The sequence below is a fragment of the Pleurodeles waltl genome, chromosome 1_2, assembly GCF_031143425.1.
Source record: "Pleurodeles waltl isolate 20211129_DDA chromosome 1_2, aPleWal1.hap1.20221129, whole genome shotgun sequence".
NCBI classification, from domain to species: Eukaryota; Metazoa; Chordata; class Amphibia; order Caudata; family Salamandridae; genus Pleurodeles; species Pleurodeles waltl.
This window is the reverse complement of record NC_090437.1, coordinates 781,201,095-781,214,233: the sequence shown is the minus strand read 5'-3', so window position 1 is coordinate 781,214,233 and position 13,139 is coordinate 781,201,095. Positions and strand designations below refer to the sequence as shown.

General features: G+C 46.1%; 1 protein-coding gene across 1 annotated transcript in view; it reads right to left on the bottom strand.

The window, feature by feature from the left end:
• The window catches only part of CPE (carboxypeptidase E), a 292,738-nt gene that overhangs the window by 47,091 nt on the left and 232,508 nt on the right, over nucleotides 1-13,139 (bottom strand). Inside the window, exon 8 of the mRNA XM_069243945.1 lies at nucleotides 6,720-6,838. Within this exon, the coding sequence (XP_069100046.1) occupies nucleotides 6,720-6,838 (119 nt within the window). The remainder of the gene's footprint in view (nucleotides 1-6,719; nucleotides 6,839-13,139) is intronic.

The window sequence follows — 13,139 nt, the reverse complement described above, 5'->3', positions numbered from 1 at the left end:
TTTCTCCTACCCCCTCGATTACAGCACTGAGTTCAGCCTATTGGTGAGCTGGTGTCATTGTGCAAAGGCATTCTCAGCAGTTTACGTCTGCAAGGAACACCTATGCTCCAGATTTTAGACGCTTACTTATTTGTTGTTAAAACTATGACCCTCATTCTGACTTTGGCGGTCTCTGAGCGAGATCGCCAAAGTCAAGGGCGCCAGAAGACCGCCAGTCCTGGTGGTCTTCTACCCGCCATATAATTGGTACTGCCCACACTTTGGGTGGATATCCGGCAGTAGTCATGCAGGTGGGTGGTGGCGCACTGGCATTGCTACCACCTGCACCACCCTGCCAGAAGGACGCCGCCAGCCGTATTAAGACCATTGAAACAGTCTGGCGGTGTCCTGCTGGTGGGGCTTTGCTGGCGGTGGCAGGGCCCCTTCCCGTTCCCTGCCGGACAACCTCCTCGCCGGACAAGGTAAGTCAGGTGTCCGACAGGGGAGGGGGTGGAGGTTGGAGGTCTTGTGTGTGCCTGTCTGAGTGTGTGGTGTCTGCGTGTGTGTATGCATGTGTGTGAATACAACTGTGAGTGTTGTGGTGTATGCATGGTTTTATGTGTGTGAGTGAATGCATGTATGAATGCTGAAGTGAGTGCATGTCTTCATGTCAGTGTGTATGCATGTGAGGATGCGTGTTTGGATGTTTGGGTGTATGCGTGGCTGAATGCGTGTGAGTATGTGAATGTGTGGATGGATGCGTGTGAGTGAATGTGTGGATGGATTAGTGTGAGTTGATGTGTGTCTGGGAGTATAGGTGAGTGGGTGTATGCGTCGTGCGTGTGGGTGTTTGTGTGCATATCTGCGGGGAGGGGGTAGGGCGCTATGTGAGAAGGGGTGCTGTGACTGTAGGGTGTGGGGGTGGAGGGCGCTATGTGAGTAGGGGGTAGAGGGTGTTGTGACTGTAGGGTGGGCAGGGGGTGGAGGGCTCTATGTGAGTAGTGGGATGGGGTGTGCTGTGACTCTAGGGAGGTGGGGGTGAAGGGCGCTATGTGAATAGGGTGGTGGGGCCACTGTGACTGTATGGGGGTGGGAGGGATCAGGTGCTTGCAGGGGAGGAGCCGTCTACCGGTGACAGGGAAGGAGTTCCCTGTCACCGGTGGCCCTACCACCATGGATTTCGTAGCAGTGCTACTGCCGCGGAATCCATGGCAGTAGGCTGGCTCCTAATACTGCCGGCGGTCCTCTGTGGAGCGCCAGTCCGACATGAACATTGACGGCCCAGCAGTTCATACTGCCATGGCGGTATGGGTGGAGATGTGGCAGGGTGGAAGCGGCCAACCCGCTACACTCATAATGTAGCGGTCCTGACCACCAGCCTGTTGGCGGTGATACTGCCACAATAACCCTGGCGTTCAGAAGACCGCAAGGGTCATAATGACTACCTATGTGTCTAGATATCTTATGATCTCCATAATCTGTACCACTGAGACACTCCACTAGAAATCATGAAATAAGAACTCAGAACAAATAACGTTTGCATGAGCTGTCCAGTACACATTTGTGACCTATTCTGGGAGAAATGTGTACAAGCTCTTTTTGTGCCTTTGTGCATATTGACACCCATGTTATACTTTCTGTAGGAAGCTTGCTGTTGTGTGACTGGAATGTGAGCCCTAGTCAAGCAGCAATCACAATCCTTGTCAGGGTTAGCCACAAGCAAAGCCCAAATTAACCTGCACCCAACTATAGTTTGGCACAAACCAATCAGGCTTAACTAAGGGGTAATGTGTAAAGTATTTGTTCAGCACTTTAAACAGTGACAGACTGAGAACACACCACAAAAAGAGCACACAAAAGAGTTAGAAAAATAGAGTAGTTGTTAATAAATAAAACAAGACCAAAATGACAAAAATCCAATTAGTAGTGTGTTGTGTGGATCCGTGTGGAGGATGCATCATGCAGTAGAGGCGGTGCGTTGGTTCTGAGATGCAGGGAGGCTGCGGTGTGAGGTCTTTTTGCATCAATGTCAAGGATCCCATTAACAGGGCTTGTGAAATCTGGCATCAGAGATGCTGCTCACACTCGGGGCGATGCATTAGTTCTGAAGAGCTGCGAGGCTGACATGCGGAGTCTGGTGTTGTTGTCAAGGCTGCAGTCGACGAGAGATGTGAGGGCCTACATCGAGGATGCCTCATGCATTGGCGGTTCCGAAGGCAATGCAAGTCTCTACAATGAGTCCAAATCACACAGCAGTAGAGATGTGTCAGTTGTGCTTGGGGTTGCACCGCACAGCAGAGATGCATAAGTTCTGATGGATCAAAGAGACTGACATAGCACCATAAGCTCATTTCCAAGGGTTCAGGACTAGGGTGGCAGCACTTGATGGGGACAACTCACAGATAGCAGAGTTCAGGTGCAGATGCAAGGTTGTTGGAAGCCTGTTATGTCATTGAGGCTTCAGATCAGGAGGCCAGTCAACAAACCCTTAGAGTATCTCTGGGTTTTGGGTTCAAGAAATGCAGATGCAGTCCTTCTCACCCAGCAAGAGGGCAGCGGGTCAGCACGGACCAGCAGGAGTCCAGCAGAATAGCAGACCTTCAGCAGCACAGCAGTCCTTTATCCTGGCTGAGAATCCACAGGTCCAGAAGTGTACTGAAGAGTTGGTGCCTGAGGTCCAGCATTTGTGCTCTGACGTGGGGACCAGCTTGTAGAGGCATGCCTTTGAAGTGCACAGATGCCCTGCCTTTCCTGACCTGTATCTAGACTAACTTCAATGGATATGCAGCCTTTTGTGTGGAGACAAGACACAGCCTATTCAGGCGTAAGAGAGGCTGTGTCACGCTCCTCCTTCTCATCCTTCCAGTGATGGCCATCCCGTCACACCTATGCCCCCACTGTGTTTGGCTGTGTAGGAGGAATATACAAATCCCAACTGCCAAATACACCCAGTCATGTGACAAGAGACAGGCTGCAGGCACTAAATGGCTAAGGCAAGAAAATACCAACTTTCTAAACGTGGCATTTTCAGTTTCGATTTGACCACAAGTAAATTTTAAATTGTGATTCCAGAGAAACTAAAAACGAACCAGATATCTCTTCTCCTATGGAAATTTCATTTATAAAATGTAATGAGGCATCTTCCAATATTAGCCTATGGGAGAGATAAGCCTTGTAGTAGTGAAAAATGAATTTAAGAGATTTTCACTGCCAGCACATGTAAAACCTAAAAGTACATGTCCTATGTTTTAAATACACTTTTAAATATACTGCACTCTGTCTATTGGGCTGTCCAGGGCCTACACTAAGGGTGACATATATATTAAATAAAGAAAGTTTGGGCCTGGCAAAAAGTTTATTTTGCCAGATAGAAAGAGCAGTTTAGAACTGCACACAAAGGCTCTGCAATGTATGAGGCATGTTTAAAGGGCTACTTAAATTGTTAGCACAACCAGTGTCCTGCAGGCCCACTGGCAGCATTTAATTTACACGCCCTGGGTACATGTAGTGCCCCTTTACTTGGGGCTTACAAGTAAATGAAATATGCCAATGGTATATAGGACAATTCTACCATGTTTTAATGAGAGAGCACAAGCACTTTAGCACTGGTTAGCAGTGGTAAAGTGCACTGAGTTCTAAGGCCAGTAAAAACGAATTCAGTGAAAAATGGAGGAGTGAGGCAAAACGTTTGTGGGTGATCCTACAGAAAGGGCCAAGTCCAACACCTTCCAGGGGGATAGCCACCACCAGTCACCTTATGTCCCCTTGGGGGCAAAAGGTGAGCAAGTGCACTTTAAACTCAGCTGGGGTAAGCGCTAGTGTTAAGATGGGCGTAAATGCTGCCTGCTTCCAGTATTAACACCCGTGCTCATGGCTAAATTACTCCAGCTGTAAGTCATTCTGAGACGTTTTTGAAAGGACAACTGTATCATTGTGTGTGACTTTAGCTGTAACAGTGCTCTGCCAAAGCAGAGCATTATCTAGGAATTCTGATTCCAAGAGCTCCAAATTAGTTCTGCCCTTCAGAGGATTGTTTATAAAAGAAATTAAGTCATCGTGGTACTCAGGGGCTCGGGTAAACGCGAGGACATATTCTACTTATGCACAGTTATACCAGTTAGGAGTTTATAGAGACAAGAAGAGCGATCCAACATGTATCGCTAAATGAAACCCTCTTATTTCAAGAGCCAAAGGATTGGGGGATTACTTAAAGCCAGTGGGCAGTAAAACGTGGGGTGGTATCCAACTACAAGCCTAGTGCAGGGCCATATGGAGGGATAAAGTTTCACTTGCAAGCTGGATCAAATGGTTGGCAGCCCAACATAATACGCGTTTACTAAGTACTATGGATGTCCTCATAGTACCAGGAATCTCAGCCCTGTGTCAGACAGCCTGCCATGCTCAAACAGAAACACTGATAACTCTCCCTCAAGCTCTGCCATTTCGTTTTCTTGCCATGGGTTGTGTGCCCTGCAAAAACGTCACTCATCCCACGGAGTATACCACGCAATATGAGAGCTCATTGATGGTGAACAACAAGAGAAGGTTGCAGTGCTTATAGATGGGCTTAGCTGTTATGCATGTGTGAGGAAAGCTTGCTCAGCTATTCCACGTTGGGTGTGTGAGGGAAGTTTGCAACGTTTCTGACTTTGCTGCTCCAACCCCTCTGTTTTAGGTAAACTTGCTCTGCTGCTTCCCAGGCTGCATTTGAGCTCTGTGGATTAATCAAGCGTCGTAAATTCACTTCAATAAACACAAGGTGAAAATAATGACGTTGTCATGTTGGCTTAGAGACCCATAATAGGCCAGTAATTCGACTCACTGTTTCTCTCTAGCAGAAATATTAATCCGAAGAGTCACCTTGACATTTTTATTGCTGCCTGAAAGTTGTACGCCCAAGGAACTCTGCAGCAGGTGCTTTTAAATTATAAATGATTGTTAAACACAGCACCCCTCACAACCCTTCCCACCCCCGAGGCCAGTGCCCCTCTTCCCGGTCTGCGCCCAGTGCGGCTGAACCAGTCGCACTGCCATAAAGCCGGCCCTGCCTGTACCTGCAGTACGTTGCAGCATTTTATGGTTGCTGTTTGGGGGAGGGTGCGCTGTTGGTTGTCTGGGGCCAGGCCCCATCTTGTGCTTGAAGACTGGAACCTCAGCTACGTTCATCTCCAGGAAAATGCATGGCGCGCTTCCAAATCCCCACTGCTTCACACGAAACTGAAAGCCCTGAGAATAAGCTATAAACATTCCATCACTGCAACCACAGCCAAGCTTCTCAAGTAATCATCGGCACTTCCCTTAATCCAGCTAAATCCCTTTTCTACTACAGACATTCAAATATTTCTGCGCTCGCCAAATGTCACGGCTTTGCCTCTCAAGTGGCAAAAGTAGTGAATTTCTATTCTACACAGACAAAATCTTTCCGAGAAAAATGTAACCTCACCTCGGCCTGAGACAGATTACTCGTGCCAAAACTAGAAACACTTACTGTTCTTTTGCCCCATCAGCACAGAGGACCTTACCTCAATCACACCTGAAACCTAAAAACCGCCATTGAGGCAATTCACTGATGAACATTATCAAAGCTAATTTGCTTTGGTTTCTTTCACTGCAGTGCATTCTCATCAATACTTCTCTTATCTATGGAATCCTCCCTCACCTGCTGAAACATGACCCACAGACAACATATATTTGTGAATGCCAGCACTCAGTGAGGTCAGCCTAATCCTGCCCCGGCAGGAGATGGAAGTCAAGATGTGTTATGATACCTTAACAGAAATCACAATTGTTTTTAAAGTTAACACTAAAGGGCATATTTACAAGAAAGTGGTGCATCATCCCAATGCACCACTGTTCTTGCGTCGCCCCTGTCCCACCTAATGACACAATTTTTGCGGTGTATTTACAATACGGTGCACCATGGCGGTCTTTAGGGCAATGGCGTCAACATTTTTTATGCTATTGTGGTGCTTTGCTACACTAGCGTCAAAAATGTTGACGCTAATGCAGCAAAGCACAGTGAGGCCCATTGATTAAAATGGGTGCGTCATTTTAACTTCTGCTCTGAGCAAGCGTTAAAAATGACAGAAAAAACAGTGCAGTGAAATGCTGTAAATTTCACTCGGCCATTTTTTTGGGCCTCCCTGCGTTGGAACGCCCCCTTTGTATACATTATGCCTGACACAGGCATAATGTGGCTCAAGGGTTTACAAAGTGGCGAAATGTAAGCTTTGCGCCACTTTGTAAATACGGTGCGGGAGAAAGTCCTCCTGAATGCCACCTTAGCATAAAAAAATGATGCTAGGGCAGCACAAGGTGGTGATATGGGCTTGTAAATATGCACCTAAGTTTTCAAAAGTATAAACAGGCGAAGAATGGTCTCAGAGCACAATTAAGTAGAACTTGTGGTCACTAGCCACAACACTACAGGGCACTTCACTTCCCTATGTTTCCTGTCACAACAGGGAAATACTCTTCCCCACTTCCACACACCACGGTAAAACACTCCCCCATCCTTCCTCACATGACAGGGTAATACAATTCCCCAATTTCAAAACAACGACAGCTGGAGTACACAAAAATGAAATATTGCTGACAGTGAATATTCTATCTCGAGGTGCTGTCTCTGTAGAGGCAGGCTTACATGGCCTTGTAGGGTTTGGTTAACAACCCTTAGGGAACACAACATGAAACAAAGAAAGGATCAAGGGCTGGCAACCCATCAATGGCATGCAATGTACCTTTACTGCTGGGCTAACTGGAACGGCCACCTTCTTTGTCACAGCAAGGTATCCTGGTGCGGAGGCGGTCACCTTATAGTTTCCAGGAGCCAGCAACCTCCAGTAATCGCCATCCTTTGCTAAAAACAGAACAAAAGAGATAATAAAATAGTGCTGCATTAAGACCACAATACATAAGGATGACTGACCGGGAATGTAAGAGGTAAGGCACGTTCACTTATATGCCACTAATCTACATCTATTTTGGTCTTGACTTCGCAAACCAGGGAGCCAGCCTACACACTCGTTATTTAATAACCGTGTTTTCTCTGAAAAAGGTAGACACACCTATTACTCTGGATTTGTAAACAGTCCCCCCAGTGGAAAGCATCTCGTAAGTGTGACAGAACACAAATGAGACGTTCAGGTTTTGTATGTTTTTTGGCGAGCAAAACACACTCACGACAAAATCAAATTCCAAACATCTGAAAGCCTGTTTCAACAGGCTTTAAGTAAGTAGTTCAGGAAATGCTGTGAATTGAAGGCTAAAAATGAACAAGATACTAACCTTCGGTAGTGCTCGTTCTGCTGATTAATACATTGAACTGAATATTCCTCACCTTTGAATATTCCCAGGCATCAGACTGGAACCAAAATGTTACACATCCAGGGCTCGACCACGCCAGCAGGTGTAACCATTGGACCCTGCGATGACCTGGTACCACTTCTGGAAGGGATGGTCTGGAGCCATAAATAAGTGCCAGCCTTGCACTCTGACATCAGTTTATCCTGAACTTTCCTGTGCTTTAAAAAAGGGATCAACGATGCTAGATTGGAGAAGACAAGGTGCCAAAACTAACTTGGGACCTTTATAGAATCACAGGCATCCACTGCGCAGAAAAGGGGGGATAAGGGTTATGAGGAATCTGCAGTTAGAGTTTCCACCAGAAAGAGCATTACAGAAGGCAAGTATCATGGTATTAAGATAAACACAACTAATCACTGGTTCATCACCCTCTGAATAGATAACAAAGCAGTACCTGGTGAAGGGTCTGAGGAATGGATTCACACTAAGAAGTCCTGAAGAACCAAGCTGATGAAATTGACTGTGGATGCATTAGTGGCTGGTGACCATATGCCTGGATGTGCATGTTGCAGATGATGTCTGGTACTTGAACACTCCTCGACAATGTTGTCGTAGCTGCTTTGGCTCTGGTGGAAATAGCCCTTAAGTCCTTAGTCACTCATGCAGCTCTTTCTTGGCATAGGCACATCATGTATTTATGCACAGGAAGGTTCACCTGGAAATATTTAATTTCTTCACTCTCCTTTCCGTTCTTAGCACCAGCAAAGACAACAACATGCTGGCCATCGACGTGGTACTCCTTGCACTCAATGTAAAAATGTAATGCTCATTTTGGCTCAAGAAAATGAGATCTCTCCTACTCTTTTGTGCAGAGTTCTTCAAACACTTTTGTTCTGAACCCCCAAAGCGAATTATTGTGAAGTCGAAATCCTACCAAAACGTTATGGCAAGACTTGGGGAAATTAGGGTGTCAGGGCTGAGTGCAGGGGGAACGAATGTTGAGATCATTTCAGGTGCACTTTTCTATAGGTCATAATCAGCACTAAATTTAAGAATTTTAAAAGAGCAAAACGTAAAATGAAAACAGAAACTGACCACTACCCCTCCGCCATGATTGGGGTATTATGAGCCCCTCACTCTCCAAGAAGTGCATGCAACTGCACCTGCTGCACTAAAGACAGAAGAAACCCTGCGTGGCAGGCTGTCTTCTCTGCTTCTTTCACTTGTTGCCCACCATGATTGGCTATCACTCAAACCGTGAAACAGACTCTGTCCCTTTCAGAAAAAAACAAACTCCCACATGCTTTCCCCCACTTTGCAGCAAGGGATTCCTTAGCTCCAATGCTATCAGACCCCATGCCACTTTTACAAAATAAGACAGTCATGGTTATGATGTAGTGGGCCTCTCATAACTCTGGACCAAAGTGCCACTTTTTCTGCTTCACTAATTATAGTGTTTAAAGCATGCCCCCAATCTTGCTCCATCCCCTTCTCTGCCATCTCTCTGAGGCCCAAGCTAAGGTGGCTCATCTGCTTCAATATTCCCCTGCCATGGTCATTGGTACGAAGCCCAAAGCAACACTGGCACAGCTAGGGTGCACTGGGCACTAATGAGATATAACTGAGGTTTAGTTAGCCTCTCACACACCTCAGCCTTTGTGCCCCTGCATCTGCACCACTAACGATACCTACAGCCCTACAAAGCAGGCTTCCTCTTCTTTCCACTCTTAAGGGCTTTCATTCCTAAGCCTGAGGCCCAATGTAGGCTGTTCCTTTGCATAATAAAAAAAGGACGAAATCACCACATCTCGCCCCGATGCTTGGGCCTCTCCCCTGTACAATAATGGTGACCTGGCCCTAATAGTAGAAAAGAAAATGGGCGCACACTCCACTTATTGCTGATAAGACAGCAATAGTTGGGTGTCGCAATCTCACATCTTTGGTCCCAGTGATACTGAACCAGTTGCATTAATGGTAGAAATACCTCTTTCTTTTATATAAAAAAAAAACCCTTATCTTGCCACTTTCTTCAGGGTTCCTCTCTGAAAGCTGTCTCTGACTGTTAGAAAATGGGTCTTTGGTTGACAGTCTGGTTACCCCCTGTCCAAGCAAGGACCCTTACTCTAGTCAGGGTAAGTCACACACAATCTAAATTATCCCCTGCCCACCCTCCGGTAGCTTGGCACTGAGCAGTCAGGCTTAACTTAGAAGGCAATGTGTAAGGTATCTGTGCAATAAATCATACAATAACACAATATAGCACCACAAAAATACAGTGTTTAGAAAAATATATAATATTTATCTGATAAGAAGCTGGTCAAAACGATTAAAAATGCAATAAGTAGAAGTTGAGATATCACTGTAAAAGTGATTTAAAGTGTCTTAAGTCTATTAAAAACAAGTAAATGTCTCTTATAATTAATAAAGCTCTCTTGCAAGAACAAAGTACCTGGGGCTATATATACAAACACATTTTCCCATTTACACAGAATGGGAAAAACCCTTTGCTACATCTGGCCCCTGGTTTGCGTTAAAAATCTCCGCAAGGGACCGCAGAGGAGGTGAACGGGGAGATGTGCGTCGGTTTCGCCCATGCGCACACCAATTTGCGTCGTTATTTTCCTCGCAGGGGAAGGCTTTGCGTCGTTTTCTGGCACGCCGACTTGGTTCCTCTTCGGGTTGCGGGGTTTTTTGGCGCCCCGGGGTCTGTGCGTGGAATCCTGGGCTTGCGGAGCAGTCACAAGCGCTGCGTCGATCCAGTGGGCGCTGCGTGGAATTTTCTCCCGCACGGCAGGCGCTGCGTTGATTCCTCTCTGGAAGTCAGGCTGCGTCGTCCCAGGTCGGCTGTGCGACGATCCGGTGGGCCATGCGTCGAAGTTCCGGTCGCAACACAGGCGCCGCGTCGATCTTCTCCTTGCGAAGTCGCGCTGCGTCAACCCGGCTTGGCGTGCAGTGAATTTTTCACTGCGATGCAGGCTGTGCGTCGTTTTTGGCAGGATGTGCGTCGAATTTTGCCCCACAAGGAGTCCAGCTGCAGGAGTGAAGTCTTTTTGGTCCTGAGACTTCAGGGAACAGGAGGCAAGCTCTATCCAAGCCCTTGGAGAGCACTTCTCAGCACAGCCAGAGAGCAGCAAGACAGCAGTGCAACAGCAAGGCAGCAGTCCTTGGCAGAAAAGCAGTCCCAGTGAGTCCTTTGGGCAGCCAGGCAGTTCCTCTTGGCAGGTCTGATTCAGGGATTCTTCACCAGCAGATTTCTTGTCCAGAAGTGTCTGTGAGGTAGAGTCTCTACCCCAAGAAGTGTCCAAAGTCTGTGGTTTTGGGTCCCCTTCTTATACCCATCTGGGCCTTTGAAGTAGGTTTCCTTCGAAGGAAAGTCTCACTTGTTTGTGAAAACCTGCCTTGCCCAGGCAAGGCCCCAGATACACACCAGGGGGTTGGAGTCTGCATTGTGTGAGGGCAGGCACAGCCCTTTCAGGTGCGAGTGAGCACTTCTCCCCTCCCTCCTAGCACAGATGGCTCATTGGAATATGCAGGCTACACCCCAGCCCCCTTTGCGTCACTGTCTGGAGAGAGGTGCAAACAGCCCAACTGTCAAACTAACCCAGACAGGGAATCCACAAACAGGTAGAATCACAAAAATGGTTCAAGCAAGAAAATGCCCACTTTCTAAAAGTGGCATTTTCAAACACACAATCTTAAAACCAACTTTACTAAAAGATGTATTTTTAAATTGTGAGTTCAGAGGTCCCAAACTCCACATGTCTATCTACTCTCAAAGGGAAGCTACGCTTTAATCATGTTTAAAGGCAGCCCCCATGTTAACCTATGAGAGAGATAGGCCTTGCAACAGTGAAAACCGAATGTGGCAGTATTTCACTGTCAGGACATTTAAAACACATTATTATATGTCCTACCTTAACCATACACTGCACCCTGCCCATGGGGCTACCTAGGGCCTACTTTAGGGGTGTCTTACATGTAGGAAAAGGGAAGTGTTAGGCCTGGCAAGTGGGGACACTTGCCAAGTCGAATTTACAGTTTAAAACTGCAGACACAGAACCTGCAGTGGCAGGTCTGAGACATGGTTACAGTGCTACTTTTGTGGGTGGCACAATCAGTGCTGCAGGCCCACTAGTAGCATTTGATTTACAGGCCCTGGGTACCTCTAGTGAACTTTACAAGGGACTCAATAGTAAATCAAATATGCCAATCATGGATAAACCAATCACCATTACAATTTACACAGAGAGCATATCCACTTTAGCAATGGTTAGCAGTGGTGAAGTGCTCAGAGTTCAAAAGCCAACAACAACAGGTCAGGAAAAATAGGAGGAAGGAGGCAAAACGTTTGGGGATGACCCTGTAAAAAGGTCAAGGTACAACACTGACTGTAGATGACAAAAATTAGCCCGAGAGAGTAGCCCTTCATATGGGCCATGTCTTGACGCTATCCATGAATCTTGCTCCTTTTCTATTTCTTCTTGGCCATGACTTTGAAGCCCCAGGAGTCTCAACAGTCAGGGCTCTTCTTCCGAATGCAACCCTGCTGGTCGCACTGCCACCTCTCAACTCACCTGAAAGAACATGCACATGTCGAACTGGGCAAGATCCATGGAGACTGATGTACGCTTGGATTTTTAATTATACAGAAAACCATTCCCATACTTTTGCTTAACAACCATCCCTGAACAGGTAATGTGGACCTTTAGATGTCTCTGGGTGAAATGAAGTGGAAGAGGATGGGTGTCTGATGCGCTGGGAAGCAGAGGGGGGGACAGATATCTAAAGAAGAAATAGGTCTTCTCACCAAGGTACCTGCTACTTGAGAGGAATGTAAATGTGTGGAATTGGTTAATCACCAAATGTAAAGACAGTTTGGGAGTTAGAATAGGTTTAATTGATAGAGCCACTTGAAGTTTCATGATGACAAAGTTAAAGGAGGGTGGAAGCACAATGCCTCACATTCCAACACTAGGGTCACCCCAATGCATCATGGTAAATGCACTGCATGATAACACTTACATCAGTAACAGTCTTTAGTGGGGCAGTGTGCTCCTACCCTCCTTTTCTTTGAAAAGACTCCCTTCAGCTAATGCACTGACATGCTCTGGTTGATGCACCTGCGCTCAGTGAGTGGTACAGAGACCTGAGAAGGTTTTTGGCAGCATTTTCAGCACCCTCAAAATGACCTGTTGCTCTCTACTGAAGAAGGACAATTATCCTGAAATACAAGGCTAGAGGTATACAGCATTGGCTGCACCAACAAGGGTGAACAATTAAAGACTGCCACTGAAGTAAGTCTTATCATTAACTGCATTTACCATAATGAATTGGGGTATACTGAGTGCTGGGATGTGAGTGATGTGCTCCCGCCCTCATTTTGTTATGATGATGAAGATGTAGTCTTTTTGAAAGGTGACATAAGGGTACTGACATCCGGAAAATGTCCTCTTAATGGAAATTCATAAACATTTTTGCATTATGGTCAGCCTGATTACTTATTACTAAAATATATACCTTGACAGCCCTTGTTTTATTTTAAGCACTCATTCATTTTGTGGTATACAAATTCAAAGTGCTTTCTGTTACAAAATGGGGCCTTGTAGCACTATAAATAAACAAGAACCTGTTCCGCTCTGCGCCAACCAGGATTCATTTATGTGACTCCCTGGACTCACACACATCTACAGTGAATGTATTAACAAACTGAGGTTTCACAAGGTAAGAGAGTGGATTTCTCACTAATAAGTTTGCATTTATTTTTCATTGAAGGTGTGTGGTTTATTTTATCTGCAGTTACTTGAAGGTAAAAAAATACCAACAAAATACTTACAGACTATTTTGTCCTCTTTAGC